The sequence below is a fragment of the Nerophis ophidion genome, linkage group LG04 (assembly GCF_033978795.1).
Source record: "Nerophis ophidion isolate RoL-2023_Sa linkage group LG04, RoL_Noph_v1.0, whole genome shotgun sequence".
Taxonomy (NCBI): Eukaryota; Metazoa; Chordata; class Actinopteri; order Syngnathiformes; family Syngnathidae; genus Nerophis; species Nerophis ophidion.
This window is the reverse complement of record NC_084614.1, coordinates 84,905,920-84,923,587: the sequence shown is the minus strand read 5'-3', so window position 1 is coordinate 84,923,587 and position 17,668 is coordinate 84,905,920. Positions and strand designations below refer to the sequence as shown.

General features: G+C 46.1%; 1 protein-coding gene across 3 annotated transcripts in view; it reads left to right on the top strand.

Moving 5' to 3' along the window:
* Positions 1 to 17,668, top strand: part of LOC133552099 (low-density lipoprotein receptor-related protein 8-like) — a 242,223-nt gene that overhangs the window by 161,162 nt on the left and 63,393 nt on the right. For all 3 annotated transcript variants that reach the window (XM_061899427.1, XM_061899428.1, XM_061899426.1), the window contains exons 8-9: positions 9,833 to 9,952; positions 16,269 to 16,394. In XM_061899427.1, coding sequence (XP_061755411.1) covers positions 9,833 to 9,952; positions 16,269 to 16,394 — 246 coding nt within the window. The remainder of the gene's footprint in view (positions 1 to 9,832; positions 9,953 to 16,268; positions 16,395 to 17,668) is intronic.

Genomic DNA, 17,668 nt, shown 5'->3' with positions numbered 1-17,668 from the left:
GAGTACGGTAAGCGGAAGCCTTCTCTGCATATTAGCTACCTAATTATAACCCGCACTCACTTCCTGTTCGGACAAATTTTATTTTGTAAACACAATTATGGTATTGTTGCCTCTTCGTCACAGTGAGGGTGAGTCCATAACGTACTGAATGTGAGTGCGGTAAGAAGAAGCCTTCTCTGCATATTAGCTACCTAAATATAACCCACACTGACTTCCTGTTCGGACAAATTTTATTTTATACAAGTTTATGGTATTGTTGCGTTTTCGTCACAGTGAGGGTGAGTCCATAACGCACTGAATGTGAGTACGGTAAGAGGAAGCCTTCTCTGCATTTTAGCTACCTAAATATAACCCGCACTCACTTCCTGTTCGGACAAATTGTATTTTGTACACGTTTATGGTATTGTTGCGTCTTCGTCACAGTGAGGGTGAGTCCATAACACACTGAATGTGAGTACGGTAAGAGGAAGCCTTCTCTGCATATTAGCTACTTAAATTTAACCTGTACTCATCCACTTTTATGGTTAGGGGGGGTCCAAACTGTAGCATTGTAATATTAGCATGCTAGCTTTTTTCTACAACCAGGCATCACATATTTTGTTACTTGACGAGCGATACCTGTTAGCCTGCTAACATTAGTATGCTAGCTTTTTATTCTGGCCATTTTGTAGGTATACACCTCGGTCACATTTTGCTAACGTTAGCAGGCTAGCATTTTAAACCCATTTTTCAGGCGCCCACCTCAGTGTAATATAATGAGGTACTAGACAGCTAGCATTTTAGCACGCTAACATTAGCATGCTGGATTTTCGTCTAGCTAATTTAGCAGCTATACACCTCAGTGTCGTAAGTTTAGGTATATCACTAATGCTAACTGTAAGCATGCTAATGTTACCATGTTGGCATAGTACTGTTAGCACGTAATTAGTAATTAATTAATTAAAGTAGCAATGATTGTCACACACACACACACACACACACACACTGGGTGTGACGAAATTATTCTCTGCATTTGACCCATCACCCTTGATCACCCTCTGGGAAGTGAGGGGAGCAGTGAGCAGCAGTGGTTGCCACGCCCGGGAATCATTTTGGTGATTTAACCCCTAATTCTAACCCTTGATGCTGAGTGCCAAGCAGGGGTCCCCATTTTTATAGTCTTTGATATGACTCGGCCCGGGGTTTGAACTCAAGACCTACTGATCCCAGGGCGGACGCTCTAACCACTGGGCCACTGAGCAGGCTTTTTTCGTAGCTAATTTCGCTCATATCTTTTGCTACTTGAGTCCTACTCCCGGACACGAACACAAGTGCGTTTTCTAATCACGCCAGACTTGGTAACAAACGGTCAAAACGACTATTTTTTTGGACAAATGAGGATTCACTACCTTATCTTTTTGAAGCTGAGTATACTGAGGATGAACCGCTGCTTCTAGAAGCCGCCACGAAGGAAGAGTGAGACATTGGATGCAGGCGGAGGTGAGGTGAGGTGAACGTGACTTGAAGCTGCGACATGTGGAACTTGAAGCCAAGTTTTTCCCTCATAAATGGAGTGCTTACCCACATAAACGTCCCAGCTGGACCAAAATGACAATCGTCCATCGAGCGAGTCACACTTTATATAGCACGTCATGTGTTTTATTACACCTAAAGTGCTCTTGTTGGCGGGATTGTGTACTTTTAATGTACAACTGCTGTTTGTTTACTGTTCACTTAAAGGGTTTGTTTGGCAGCAAACAGTTTAAGCAAACAGTTTGTTAATTTGTGTCAGCAGAGACTTCCACTCAGCAGCCATGTACAGTAAACGAGATTTCCCGCTAAATTAACTGAATGTGCTTGCCTCTACTACCGCGCCCCCCCCCCCACCTCCAAGGCTCCAATTAGAGGAGTCTAATTACTTTGCATCTTCTGATGTGTGATAAAAGTCCCTCTTCTGCATCCTCCTCTCTCACTCTCGTTGACATCAATAGTCCTGATCCCATTTCCTTGAAGTATAGAAGACTATTTTTTTTTTACTGTACTGTGGAAGTGGCAACAAAACGGAGGGGAGGTTTTCCAACTTTTGGCTTTTGAACATCCATCCATCCATTTTCTACTGCTTATTCCCTTTTGGGGTCGCGGGGGGCGCTGGCGCCTATCTCAGCTACAATCGGGCGGAAGGTGGGGTACACCCTGGACAAGTCGCCACCTCATCGCAGGGCCAACACAGATAGACAGACAACATTCACACACTAGGGACCATTTAGTGTTGCCAATCAACCTATCCCCAGGTGTGCATGTCTTTGGAAGTGGGAGGGGCCTATCCCCAGGTGCATGCTTTTGAACAGAGTTTGTAAATGCAGAAAAGTTCAAATAAGGAAGGCAATCTCTCCGCGAGAAAAAGGAAATATGTTTTTACTAAGCAGCACCTTTAGAGCTTAATCTGTGTCTTTATTATGGGGGCGCCAAAAATCACAATTGGGCTCTAACTCCCCCTAGGAAAAAACCCAGGCAAAACTTGGCAAAAACCCCTTCAAAACTAAATTTTCGCAAAAAATGCATTGTTTGCCTCTTTGAGCTGTAATTTGACCCCCTCAAAATGCTTCTAAACTCACCAAACTTGGCACACACATTAGGACTGGCAGAAATTGCGATCTAATGAAAAAAATAATAATAAAAACTCTAGGATCATTTTTACTTCATTCAGCATCCATTTTCTAACGCTTATTCCCTTTCGGGGTCGCGGGGGGTGCTGGCGCCTATCTCAGCTACAATCGGGCGGAAGGCAGGGTACACCCTGGACAAGTCGCCACCTCATCGCAGGGCCAACACAGATAGACAGACAACATTCACACACTAGGGCCAATTTAGTGTTGCCAATCAACCTATCCCCAGGTGCATGTCTTTGGAAGTGGGAGGGGCCTATCCCCTGGTGCATGTCTTTGGAGGTGGGAGGGGCCTATCCCCAGGTGCATGTATTTGGAAGTGGGAGGGTCCTATCCCCAGGTGCATGTCTTTGGAGGTGGGAGGGGCCTATCCCCAGGTGCATGTCTTTGGAAGTGGGAGGGGCCTATCCCCTGGTGCATGTCTTTGGAGGTGGGAGGGGCCTATCCCCAGGTGCATGTCTTTGGAAGTGGGAGGGGCCTATCCCCTGGTGCATGTCTTTGGAGGTGGGAGGGGCCTATCCCCAGGTGCATGTATTTGGAAGTGGGAGGGTCCTATCCCCAGGTGCATGTCTTTGGAGGTGGGAGGGGCCTATCCCCAGGTGCATGTCTTTGGAAGTGGGAGGGGCCTATCCCCTGGTGCATGTCTTTGGAGGTGGGAGGGGCCTATCCCCAGGTGCATGTATTTGGAAGTGGGAGGGTCCTATCCCCAGGTGCATGTCTTTGGAAGTGGGAGGGGCCTATCCCCAGGTGCATGTCTTTGGAAGTGGGAGGGGCCTATCCCCTGGTGCATGTCTTTGGAGGTGGGAGGGGCCTATCCCCAGGTGCATGTCTTTGGAAGTGGGAGGGGCCTATCCCCTGGTGCATGTCTTTGGAGGTGGGAGGGGCCTATCCCCAGGTGCATGTCTTTGGAGGTGGGAGGGGCCTATCCCCTGGTGCATGTCTTTGGAAGTGGGAGGGGCCTATCCCCTGGTGCATGTCTTTGGAGGTGGGAGGGGCCTATCCCCAGGTGCATGTCTTTGGAAGTGGGAGGGGCCTATCCCCAGGTGCATGTCTTTGGAAGTGGGAGGGGCCTATCCCCTGGTGCATGTCTTTGGAGGTGGGAGGGGCCTATCCCCTGGTGCATGTCTTTGGAGGTGGGAGGGGCCTATCCCCTGGTGCATGTCTTTGGAAGTGGGAGGGGCCTATCCCCTGGTGCATGTCTTTGGAGGTGGGAGGGGCCTATCCCCTGATGCATGTCTTTGGAGGTGGGAGGGGCCTATCCCCTGGTGCATGTCTTTGGAGGTGGGAGGGGCCTATCCCCAGGTGCATGTCTTTGGAGGTGGGAGGGGCCTATCCCCTGGTGCATGTCTTTGGAGGTGGGAGGGGCCTATCCCCAGGTGCATGTCTTTGGAAGTGGGAGGGGCCTATCCCCTGGTGCATGTCTTTGGAGGTGGGAGGGGCCTATCCCCAGGTGCATGTCTTTGGAAGTGGGAGGGGCCTATCCCCTGGTGCATGTCTTTGGAAGTGGGAGGGGCCTATCCCCTGATGCAGGTCTTTGGAGGTGGGAGGAAGCCGGAGTACCCGGAGGGAACCCACGCAGTCACGGGGAGAACATGCAAACTCCACACAGAAAGATCCCGAGCCTGGATTTGAACCCAGGACTGCAGGACCTTCGTATTGTGAGGCAGACGCACTAACCCCTCTGCCACCGTGAAGCATCCATCGCTTCTTATTCTCTGACCTTGCGTCTCCCTTCTTCCCTCTCTCATTAAAACACACACACACACACACACACACACACTCACACACCTTACTCACGGCTCTGCTCGCTCAACCGTCCATTTCCAAGATGTCGCGACTGCTACACACCACACAAACACGCCGAAAGCAACCAAACAACGCGCCTTCGTCTATTCCACTCGGGCGGGGAGAAACAAACGCCTTCCTCGCCACGCTCCAACGCACACTTCCGCACACGGGACGGACTCCATCGCTGGTAAAGGCGACCCTCTTGCCATCCGGGCTCTCTTCCGGATGTCCGGCACATGGTGGGGTTGTCATGGTGCAGGAGAGGTGGGTGTGGAGGCGGGGGGTGGGGAAACGTGAGCGTTTAAATGGGGGCCGGACTCCATATTTAGTGCACTTCATTTTCAAGAGCGGCAGGCGAGTGTTCCAAAGTGGGCGCCGGATGGAAAGATAATGTCGAGTTCGGCTCTGCTGCACAGGATCGGTTCTAATACAGGGGTGTCCAAAGTGCGGCCCGCGGGTCATTTTTTAAACATTCTAAAAATACAATTTAAAAAAAAAAAAAAAAAAAAAAAAAAATTATATTTATATAGCGCTTTTTCTCTAGTGACTCAAAGCGCTTTACATAGTGAAACCCAATATCTAAGTTACAATTAAACCGGTGTGGGTGGCACTGGTAGCAAGGTGGGTAAAGTGTCTTGCCCAAGGACACAATGGCAGTGACTAGGATGGCGGGAGCGGGATTCGAACCTGCAACCCTCAAGTTACTGGCACGGCCGCTCTACCAACCGAGCTATACCGCCAAAAACAAAAATAGTGTTAGGTTAAATGTGACAAGAAAATGTTGCAATGTTTACTCTAATGGGGCGGTTTAGCTCGGTTGGTAGAGCGGCCGTGCCAGCAAGTTGAGGGTTGCAGGTTCGATTCCCGCTTCCGCCATCCTAGTCACTGCCGTTGTGTCCTCGGGCAAGACACTTTACCCACCTGCTCCCAGTGCCACCCACACTGGTTTGAATGTAACTTAGATACTGGGTTTCACTATGTAAAGCGCTTTGAGTCACTAGAGAAAAAGCGCTATATAAATATAATTCACTTCACTTCACAGTGGTTCTCAAACTTTTTTTGTCATCCCCCACTTCGGACGAGGGGGAGTTTTCAAGCCCCACCTGCCCCCGTAGCCCCAACAGAACGCTTAACATTTTCAAAAATTATTGAACATCAAGTAAAATTCAAGTTGTATACATTCAAACTCAATAACATAAAATAACATCAAGTTCAATAATATATTAAAGCTGCAAGCAGCGTTGGTCGCGTCCGCCTTTGGCCGCTGCCAACCCCTGGTCTAAGTCAGACCTACATAGAGGTTTTTGTTTCATGTCTCTACGACATTCCTAACAGAAGTTACAAGCAGTTTTGTCTGGGTTTTTTCCTGGGGGGCGCTAGAGCACAATTTTGATTTATAGGGTTTGATTTTTTATTAGATGGCAATTTTCGCCAGCCCTGATGTGTGTGTAAAATTTGGTGAGTTTTGAAGCATGTTAAGGGGGTCAAATTACAGATCGGCGTTTCCGGATGTTGTTGATAAATGGCTTTCGCTTGGCATAGTAGAGCTTTAACTTGCACTTTGAAGCATTTTAAGAGGGTCAAATTACAGTTTAAAGAGGCAAAAATTACATTTTTTTAGGAAACTTTGCGTAGGAGTTATTTGAAGGCGCGTGAAATCCAAACCGGAGCAGTAATCAAAACTTTGTTGAATAGTTTTAATCAAAAGGGTTCAATCTCTCTCCTGTGCGAGTTTGAAGCCGAAACGACAAACGCACTGGGAGGAGTTTACGTTTGAAAAAGGTGACGGGTTTTTACAAAACTTTTATTTTGAAGGGGTAATTTTTAACTTCCTGTTGATTTTTGCCGAAGGATGTCAATTATCTAAATGTAGGTCTAAGTGAGACCTACATAGAAGTTTTTGTTTCATGTCTTCCCGACATTCCTACGGGAAGTTACAAGTAGTTTTGTCTGTGTTTTCTTCCTAGAAGCAGTTTTGAGTTTTTATTATTATTTTTTTCATTAGATCGCAATTTCTGCCAGTCCTAATGTGTGTGCCAAGTTTGGTGAGTTTAGAAGCATTTTAAGGGGGTCAAATTACAGCTCAAAGAGGCAAAAAATGAATTTTTTGCGAAAATGTTGTTTTGAAGGGGTTTTTGCCAAGTTTTGCCTGGTTTTTTTCCTACGGGGAGTTAGAGCCCAATTGTGATTTTTGGGGTTTGGTATTTTATTAGATGGCAATTTTTACCAGTCCTGATGTGTGTGTAAAATTTGGTGAGTTTTGAAGCATGTTAAGGGGGTCAAATTACAGATCGGCGTTTCCGGATGTTGTTGATAAATGGCTTTCGCTTGGCATAGTAGAGCTTTAACTTGCACTTACAAGCATTTTAAATGGGTCAAATTACAGCTCAAAGAGGCAAAAATCACATTTTTTAGGAAACTTTGCTCAGGGGTTCTTTGAAGGGTCATAAAATCAAAACCGGAGCAGTAATCAAAACTCTGTTCTACACTTTTAATCAGAAGGGTTCAAACTCTCTCCTGTGGAGCTCCTCACATTGTTTAAAATCATGGCCACCAGCAGCGAGAGCGATTCGGTCCGAGAAAGCGACGATTTCCCCATTAATTTGAGCGAGGATTACAAAATGTGTGGATGAGGAAAGTGAGAGTGAAGGACTAGAAAAAGTAAAAAAAAAAAAGGCGAAAGCAGTTGGAGCGATTCAGATGTTCCATCCATCCCATTTTCTACCGCTTATTCCCTTTTGGGGTGGCGGGGGGCGCTGATCCGCCTCCGCTTGAGATGGTTTCCTGTGGACGGGACTCTCGCTGCTGTCTTGGATCCGCTTGAACTGGACTCTCGCGGCTGTGTTGGAGCCACTATGGATTGAACTTTCACAGTATCATGTTAGACCCGCTCCACATCCATTGCTTTCGGTCCCCAAGAGGGGGGGGGGTTGCCCACATCTGAGGTCCTCTCCAAGGTTTCTCATAGTCAGCATTGTCACTGGCGTCCCACTGGATGGGAATTCTCCCTGCCCACTGGGTGTGAGTTTTCCTTGCCCTTTTGTGGGTTCTTCCGAGGATGTCGTAGTCGTAATGATTTGTGCAGTCCTTTGAGACATTTGTGATTTGGGTCTATATAAATAAACATTGATTGATTGATTGATGAGCATTCCTCAACTTTCTAAGTCTTTTTTTTTTGTTTTGCCACTTGTGCCAGCATTTTTGAAACACGTTGCAGGCATCAAATTCCAAATGAGCTAATATTTGCAAAAAATAACGTTTTCCAGTTTGACCGTTAAGTATCTTTTCTTTGAAGTCTAGTTGGGAAAGGATTTCAATCAATCAATCAATCAATGTTTATTTATATAGCCCCAAATCACAAATGTCTCAAAGGACTGCACAAATCATTACGACTACAACATCCTCGGAAGAACCCACAAAAGGGCAAGGAAAACTCACACCCAGTGGGCAGGGAGAATTCACATCCAGTGGGACGCCAGTGACAATGCTGACTGTGAGAAACCTTGGAGAGGACCTCAGATGTGGGCAACCCCCCCCCCCCCCCCCCTCTAGGGGACCGAAAGCAATGGATGTCGAGCGGGTCTAACATGATACTGTGAAAGTTCAATCCATAGTGGCTCCAACACAGCCGCGAGAGTTCAGTTCAAGCGGATCCAAGACAGCAGTGAGAGTCCCGTCCACAGGAAACCATCTCAAGCGGATCAGCAGCGTAGAGACGTCCCCAACCGATACAGGCGAGCGGTCCATCCTGGGTCTCGACTCTGGACAGCCAGTACTTCATCCATGGTCATCGGACCGGACCCCCTCCACAAGGGAGGGGGGGACATAGGAGAAAAAAGAAAAGAAGCGGCAGATCAACTGGTCTAAAAAGGAGGTCTATTTAAAGGCTAGAGTATACAGATGAGTTTTAAGGTGAGACTTAAATGCTTCTACTGAGGTAGCATCTCGAACTGTTACCGGGAGGGCATTCCAGAGTACTGGAGCCCGAACGGAAAACGCTCTATAGCCCGCAGACTTTTTTTGGGCTCTGGGAATCACTAATAAGCCGGAGTCTTTTGAAGGCAGATTTCTTGCCGGGACATATGGTACAATACAATCGGCAAGATAGGATGGAGCTAGACCGTGTAGTATTTTATACGTAAGTAGTAAAACCTTAAAGTCACATCTTAAGTGCACAGGAAGCCAGTGCAGGTGAGCCAGTACAGGTATATATGTATGTATATATGTATATAAAGGTATATACAGTATAGGTATATATGTATGTATATATGTATATAAAGGTATATACAGTATAGGTGTAATATGATCAAACTTTCTTGTTCTTGTCAAAAGTCTAGCAGCCGCATTTTGTACCAACTGTAATCTTTTAATGCTAGACATGGGGAGACCCGAAAATAATACGTTACAGTAATCGAGACGAGACGTAACAAACGCATGGATAATGATCTCGGCGTCTTTAGTGGACAAAATGGAGCGAATTTTTGCGATATTACGGAGATGAAAGAAGGCCGTTTTAGTAACGCTTTTAATGTGTGACTCAAAGGAGAGAGTTGGGTCGAAGATAACACCCAGATTTTTTACAGAGTCACCTTGTTTTATTATTTGGTTGTCAAATGTTAAAGTTGTATTATTAAATAGAGGTCGGTGTCTAGCAGGACCGATAATCAGCATTTCCGTTTTTTTGGCATTAACTTGCAAAAAGTTAGCGGACATCCATTGTTTAATTTCATTAAGACACGCTTCCAACTGACTACAGTCCGGCGTGTTGGTCAGCTTTAGGGGCATGTAGAGTTGGGTGTCATCAGCATAACAGTGAAAGCTAATACCGTATTTGCAAATCATTGTATTCTGTTTTTATTTAGGACTTACATGACCTGCCAACTTCTCTGGTTTGGGGGTTTGTACTGTAAGGGTGTTGTGTTCACCTTTTTCGGGTGTCCTAAACAGAATCATCAGACTTGGATCGTTTTGTAGATGAAACTTTGTTGTGGTTTTCATTGAGTCTGGTTTTGGAGCGATCAATGACCAACTTCCAGAGACTCGCCTCAGCTTGGACGAGCCAGACACGTTTTATGTTCCGTCATCCCGTTCTTCCGTCTCATTTAATAAGGCTCACTTTATCAGTCAGATCTCTCCGAGCCCCCAACCCCACCCCCCACCCCACCCGTCCCCCCCCTGCTCCTCAGCCGGCATCTGACGATCTCCGCTCCTAGCCTTCATCGTCAGACCTCTTTATCTCCCGAGGAACCTGAGCGGGATGTGGAGTCTCTTTGTATTTCATCTCCGAGAACGAACGTAGAGTACAAGACAGGAAATATCAAAAGATTGCCGGAGGATTAGATCCTGGCCCTGGTCTTGGCGATTGCATGTTCCTCCTCTGATTGGCTCCTGTTTTCCAGGGCTTAACGAGTGTACGATCAACAATGGCGGCTGCTCCCACGTCTGCGTGGACTCACCCATCGGATTTGAATGTCAGTGCCCCGCCGGCTACCAGCTACTGGACAAGAAGACTTGTGGGGGTAAGAAACTCTTTTTGAATGTAGACCAAATACAGTTTTTTCCGGACTTTAGAGCGCACCGGTTTTGAAGTCTCACCCACTTAATTTTAGAAGAAAAAATATGATTCCTTATATTAGTCGCGCTGGACTAAAAGCCGCAGATATATTCTTTGTGAAATTAGTTACATACACAGACATATTTATTAAATGTTTATTTACATACCTTAGTTGTGTCTGTGACAGGGCAGTAGAACGGGTGATCAGACAAAACAGAAGTCATGGTCATGGACCCACTAGCTGTGCGAGCTATCAGATTCAATAAGAGGAGTGGTCCACCCCCGGCTAGCTCTCCAATCAGCTAAACTAGTGGTTCCCTCCGAGATAGCTCTCCAATCAGATAAACAGTCAATAAGAGGAGTGGTCCACCCCCGGCTAGCTCTCCAATCAGATAAACTAGTGGTTCCCTCCGAGATAGCTCTCCAATCAGATAAACAGTCAATAAGAGGAGTGGTCCACCCCCGGCTAGCTCTCCAATCAGATAAACTAGTGGTTCCCTCCGAGATAGCTCTCCAATCAGATAAACAGTCAATCAGAGGAGTGGTCCACTCCCGGCTAGTTCTCCAATCAGATAAACAGACTCAATAAGAGGAGTGGTCCACTCCCGGCTAGTTCTCCAATCAGATAAACGGACTCAATAAGAGGAGTGGTCCACCCCCGGCTAGCTCTCCAATCAGATAAAATAGTGGTTCACTCCGAGATAGCTCTCCAATCACATAAACAGACTCAATCAGAGGAGTGGTCCACTCCCGGCTATCTTTCCAATCAGATAAAGAGACTCAATAAGAGGAGTGGTCCACTCCCGGCTAGCTCTCCAATCAGCTAAAGAGACTCAACAAGAGGAGTGGTCCACTGCCGGTTAGCTCTCCAATCAGATAAACAGACTCAATAAGAGGATTGGTCCACTAAACAGACTCAATAAGAGGAGTGGTCCACTCCCGGCTAGCTCTCCAATCAGCTAAAGAGACTAAATAAGAGGATTGGTCCACTAAACAGAGTCAAAAAGAGGAGTGGTCCACCCCCGGCTAGCTCTCCAATCAGATAAACTAGTGGTTCCCTCCGAGATAGCTCTCCAATTAGATAAACAGTCAATCAGAGGAGTGGTCCATTCCCAGCTGGCTCTCCAATCAGATAAACGGACTCAATAAGATGATTGGTCCACTAAACAGACTCAATAAGAGGAGTGGTCCACTAAACAGACTCAATAAGAGGAGTGGTCCACTCCCGGCTAGCTCTCCAATCAGATAAACGGACTCAATAAGAGGAGTGGTCCACTCCCGGCTAGCTCTCCAATCAGATAAACAGACTCAATAAGAGGATTGGTCCACTAAACAGACTCAATTAGAGGAGTGGTCCACTCCCGGCTAGCTCTCCAATCAGCTAAAGAGACTCAATAAGAGGAGTGGTCCACTGCCGGCTAGCTCTCCAATCAGATAAACGGACTCAATAAGAGGAGTGGTCCACTGCCGGTTAGCTCTCCAATCAGCTAAACAGACTCAATAAGAGGATTGGTCCACTAAACAGACTCAATTAGAGGAGTGGTCCACTCCCGGCTAGCTCTCCAATCAGATAAACTAGTGGTTCCCTCCAAGATAGCTCTCCAATTAGATAAACAAACTCAAAAAGAGGAGTGGTCCACTCCTGGCTAGCTCTCCAATCAGATAAACAGTCAATAAGAAGAGTGGTCCATTCCCGGCTAGCTCTCCAATCAGATAAACTGACTCAATAAGATGATTGGCCCACTAAACAGACTCAATAAGAGGAGTGGTCCACTGCCGGCTAGCTCTCCAATCTGCTTAACAGACTCAATAAGAGGACTGGTCCGCTCCCGACTAGCTTTCCAATCAGATAAACACACTCAATAAGAGGAGTGGTCCACCCTCCGGCTAGCTCTCCAATCAGATAAACTAGTGGTCCACTCCCGGCTAGCTCTCCAACCAGATAAACAGACTCAATAAAAGGAGTGGTCCACGCCCAGCTAGCTCTCCAATCAAATGAACAGACTCAACAAGATGATTGGTCCACTAAACAGACTCAATAAGAGGAGTGGTCCACTGCCGGCTAGCTCTCCAATCAGATAAACAGACTCAATAAGAGGATTGGTCCACTAAACAGTGTCAATAAGAGTAGTGGTCCACCCCCGGCTAGCTCTCCAATCAGATTAACAGACTCAAAGAGAGGAGTGGTCCACCCCCAGCTAGCTATCCAATCGGATAAACAGACTCAATAAGAGGAGAGGTCCACCCCCGGCTAGCTTTCCAATCAGATAAACCGACTCAATAAGAGGAGTGTTCCACCCTCCGGCTAGCTCTCCAATCAGATAAACTAGTAGTCCACTCCCAGATAGCTCTCCAATCAGATAAACAAACTCAATAAGAGGAGTGGTCCACGCCCGGCTAGCTCTCCAATCAAATGAACAGACTCAACAAGATGATTGGTCCACTAAACAGACTCAATAAGAGGAGTGGTCCACTAAACAGAGTCAATAAGAGTAGTGGTCCACCCCCGGCTAGCTTACCAATCAGATAAACCGACTCAATAAGAGGAGTGTTCCACCCTCCGGCTAGCTCTCCAATCAGATAAACTAGTGGTCCACTCCTAGATAGCTCTCCAATCAGATAAACAAACTCAATAAGAGGAGTGGTCCACTAAACAGACTCAATAAGAGGAGTGTTCCACCCTCCCGGCTAGCTCTCCAATCAGCTAAAGAGACTCAATAAGAGGAGTGGTCCACTCCCGGCTAGCTCTCCAACCAGATAAACGGACTCAATAAAAGGAGTGGTCCACTGCCGGCTAGCTCTCCAATCAGCTAAACAGACTCAATAAGAGGATTGGTCCACTAAACAGAATCAAAAAAAGGAGTGGTCCACGCCCGGCTAGCTCTCCAATTAGCTAAAGAGACTCAATAAGAGGAGTGGTCCACTGCTGCCTAGCTCTCCAATCAGATAAACTAGTGGTCCACTCTCGGCTAGCTCTCCTTACCAGATAAACAAACTCACTAAAAGGAGTGGTCCACTCCCAGCTAGCTCGCCAATCAGATAAACTAGTGGTCCACACCCAGATATATCTCTCGAATCAGATAAACAGACTCAATAAGAGGAGTGGTCCACTCCGAGTTTTCCAATTAGATAAACTAGTGGTCCACTCCCGGCTAGCTCTCCAATCAGATAAACTAGTGGTCCACTCCCGGATATCTCTCCAATCAGATAAACAGGCTAAATAAGAGGAGCGGTCATCTCCCGGCTAGCATCCTTTTTGCTTGTCTTGTGTTTTGCATGATTTGTGGACATTTAATAATTCCTACCTTTGTCAGGTTCAAACACTGATGACATCTGTTAAACAGACAAGAAGCAAGGAACCATGCAGAGTTAAATTTAGCTCATGAGGAGAACGCAATGAGCTGCACTCTTAGTCACAGTGTCGCCCTACACTCTAAGGTTCAGCTCCCGCGTCCCTCTATTTATTCAGGAGTTTCGTAGTCAACATCACTGAGGCCGCCTCTAAAAGGAGTGGTCACATACATAATGCAAATCAGGTCCAGTACGCACAATACGTGACGGAATGTGCTGGGGCCTTGTGATTGCCTTGTTTCTACTTCGTCTGCGTGCTGTATCTTATCTTCGTTGAGGTCTTTGAAGTCTGTATAGCGGTAAGACCCTCACCACAACTCCTTTTAACTCAGAGGTTCGTCCCAAAAGGACGATCAGAGTGATTGACGTAGAACCACGCCTCTCCGTCGTAGACCTAGTCCTTCTCAAATGCAGGACTTGACATATAGACTTGAGTCCTGCACCGGTCTCATGAGAATGAATCAATGGCTCAGTGTCTCAGTTGATGGACAAACTCTCTCCCCGCCCGCAGACATTGACGCAAAGTAAGATCCTCACCACAACTCCTTTTGACTCAGAGTTTCGTCTCAAAGGACGATCAGAGTGATTGACGTAGAACCACGCCTCCCCGTCGTAGACCTGGTCCTTCTCAAATGCAGGACTTGACGTATAGACTTGAGTCCTGCACCGGTCTCATGAGGATGAATCAATGGCTCAGTGTCTCAGTTAATGGACAACCTCTCTCCCCGCCTGTGGACATCGACGCAAAGTAAAACCCTGACCACAACTCCTTTAACTCAGAAGTTCGTCCCAAAAGGACGATCAGAGTGATTGACGTAGAACCACGCCTCCCCGTCGTAGACCTGGTCCTTCTCAAATGCAGGACTTGACGTATAGACTTGAGTCCTGCACCGGTCTCATGAGAATAAATCAATGGCTCAGTGTCTCAGTTAATGGACAACCTCTCTCCCCGCCCGCAGACATCGACGCAAAGTAAGACCCTCACCACAACTCCTTTTAACCCAGAGGTTTGTCTAAAAGGACGATCAGAGTGATTGATGTAGAACCACGCCTCCCCGTCGTAGACTTGGTCCTTCTCAAATGCAGGACTTCACGTATAAACTTGAGTCCTGCACCGGTCTGATGAGGAAGAAATCAATGGCTCAGTGTCTCAGTTGATGAACAACCTCTCTCCCCGCCCGCAGACATCGACGCAAAGTAAGATCCTCGCCACAACTCCTTTTAACTCAGAAGTTCGTCCCAAAAGGAAGATCAGAGTGATTGACGTAGAACCATGTCTCCCCGACGTAGACCTGGTCCTTCTCAAAGGCAGGACTTGACGTATAGACTTGAGTCCTGCACCGGTCTCATGAGAAGGAATCAATGGCTCAGTTTCTCAGTTAATGGACAACCTCTCTCCCCGCCCGCAGACATCGACGCAAAGTAAGACCCTCACCACAACTCCTTTTAACTCAGAGGTTCGTCTCAAAAGGACGATCAGAGTGATTGACGTAGAACCACGCCTCCCCGTTGTAGACCTGGTCCTTCTCAAATGCAGGACTTGACGTATAGACTTGAGTCCTGCACCGGTCTCATGAGGATGAATCAATGGCTCAGTGTCTCAGGTAATGGACAACCTCTCTCCCCGCAGACATCGACGCAAAGTAAGATCCTCGCCACAACTCCTTTTAACTCAGAGGTTCGTCCCAAAAGGACGATCAGAGTGATTGACGTAGAACCACACCTCCCCGTCGTAGACCTGGTTCTTCTCAAATGCAGGACTTGATGTATAAACTTGAGTCATGAGAATATAATCAATGGCTCAGTGTCTATGGTAATGGACAACCTCTCTCCCCGCCCGCAGACATCGACGCAAAGTAAGACCCTCACCACAACTCCTTTTAACTCAGAGGTTCGTCTCAAAGGACGATCAGAGTGATTGACGTAGAACCACACCTCCCCGTCGTAGACCTGGTTCTTCTCAAATGCAGGACTTGACGTATAAACTTGAGTCATGAGAATGAATCAATGGCTCAGTGTCTCAGTTAATGTAAAACCTCTCTCCCTGCCCGCAGACATCGACGCAAAGTAAGATCCTCGCCACAACTCCTTTTAACTCAGAAGTTCGTCTCAAAGGACGATCAGAGTGATTGACGTAAAACTACGCCTCTCCATCGTAGACCTGGTTCTTCTCAAATGCAGGACTTGACGTATAAACTTGAGTCATGAGAATGAATCAATGGCTTAGTGTCTATGGTAATGGACAACCTCTCTCCCCGCCCGCAGACATCGACGCAAAGTAAGATCCTCGCCACAACTCCTTTTAACTCAGAAGTTCGTCTCAAAAGGAAGATCAGAGTGATTGACGTAGAACCATGCCTCCCCGTCGTAGACCTGGTCCTTCTCAAAGGCAGGACTTGACGTATAGACTTGAGTCCTGCACCGGTCTCATGAGAAGGAATCAATGGCTCAGTTTCTCAGTTAATGGACAACCTCTCTCCCCGCAGACATCGACGCAAAGTAAAACCCTCACCACAACTCCTTTTAACCCAGAGGTTCGTCTCAAAGGACGATCAGAGTGATTGACGTAGAACCACGCCTCCCCGTCGTAGACCTGGTCCTTCTCAAATGCTGGACTTGACGTATAGACTTGAGTCCTGCACCGGTCTCATGAGAATAAATCAATGGCTCAGTGCCTCAGTTAATGGACAACCTCTCTCCCCGCCTGCAGACATCGACGCAAAGTAAGACCCTCACCACAACTCCTTTTAACCCAGAGGTTCGTCTAAAAGGACGATCAGAGTGATTGACGTAGAACCACGCCTCCCCGTCGTAGACCTGGTCCTTCTCAAATGCAGGACTTGACGTATAGACTTGAGTCCTGCACCGGTCTCATGAGAATAAATCAATGGCTCAGTGTTTCAGTTGATGAACAACCTCTCTCCCCGCAGACATCGACGAGTGTGAGAACCCGGACGCCTGCAGCCAGATCTGCATCAACTACAAGGGCGACTTCAAGTGTGAATGCTATCAAGGCTATGAGATGGATCCGGTCACAAAGACCTGCAAGGCAGAGGGTGAGTCGCCGAGTCTGTCATAGAGCAGGAAACTAGGGTCAACCTGACATTGTTTCGCCAACTCCTTCAGTCAGGGTTCGTATTGTTCCGTTGGAAAAGGTTGTTGTTTTTCCCAGGTCAACTTTTCCAAGCGGTAAGGAGTTATTTTGTCATGATCCGTGGCCGGATCTTGTTTTGTTTAGTTCTGGTTTCTATGGGGATTAATTGGGTTCACCTGCCTCTGGTTAGTGGTTGGCACATTCACCTGCAGTCGACCACCAATCAGAGAGCTATTTATTCACCTCTCTTGCCAGTTCAGGTTGGCTTCATTCTATCACGTGAGGGTCTTCCTGGTTCTCGCTAAGTGCTAAGTTTTTGCCTTAGCTTCCGCGTGCGATCGGCAAGCATTCCTTTTTGCTTGTTTTCTGTTTTGCTATGATCTATGATAAGTAAATCAGTTGTCCGTCTGCATCTGGGAGGAACAACCCCAGTAAGTATCGACCCTCACGTAATATCTTTTAATCCGCGTTTTCTTTCTTATGTTAGTTGGAATAAATACTGAAAACTGTATGCGACTTGCTCAAATGTACATTTTACAAATCGAAACATGGAACAAGAACACGAGCAGATCCATTTTTAAACAGTCTAAAATGCATTTATTTGATTTTAAAGAGGTGGTATTACGCAAAAAACAACTTTTCTCGCCTGTTTGTAAATGTAAAATATCCAAACGACAGAAGAATAAGTTTTGTTTACATTTGACAAAGACGTGTGGACACAACATGTTACAACAGAAAGGAAGCTGATGTTGAAAGTAAGTAGAAGCAGAATAATAATAATAGTTTGGACAAAAGACAACAGGAAGTGATGTTAGTACGTCAGCAGCCAATTTAACCTGATTTGAAATAGTATATATGTATATACATGTATATTATTATATACGTATATGTATATTTATGTGTATATGTATGTATATATGTATTTGTATGTATATATGTATGTGTATGTATATTCATATATGTATGTGTATGTATGCATATTTATATATGTATTTATATGTATGTATATATTTATTTGTATGTATATATGTATATTTATATATGTATGTGTATATATGTATATTTATGTTTGTATTTATATGTATATGTGTATATATGTATATGTATGTATATATGTAGGTATCAATATATGGGTCTATGTATGTATATACATGTTTGTATATGTATGTATATACAGATACATATGTATGTGTACATGTAAATGAATGTGTATGTATATATGTAAATACATATGTA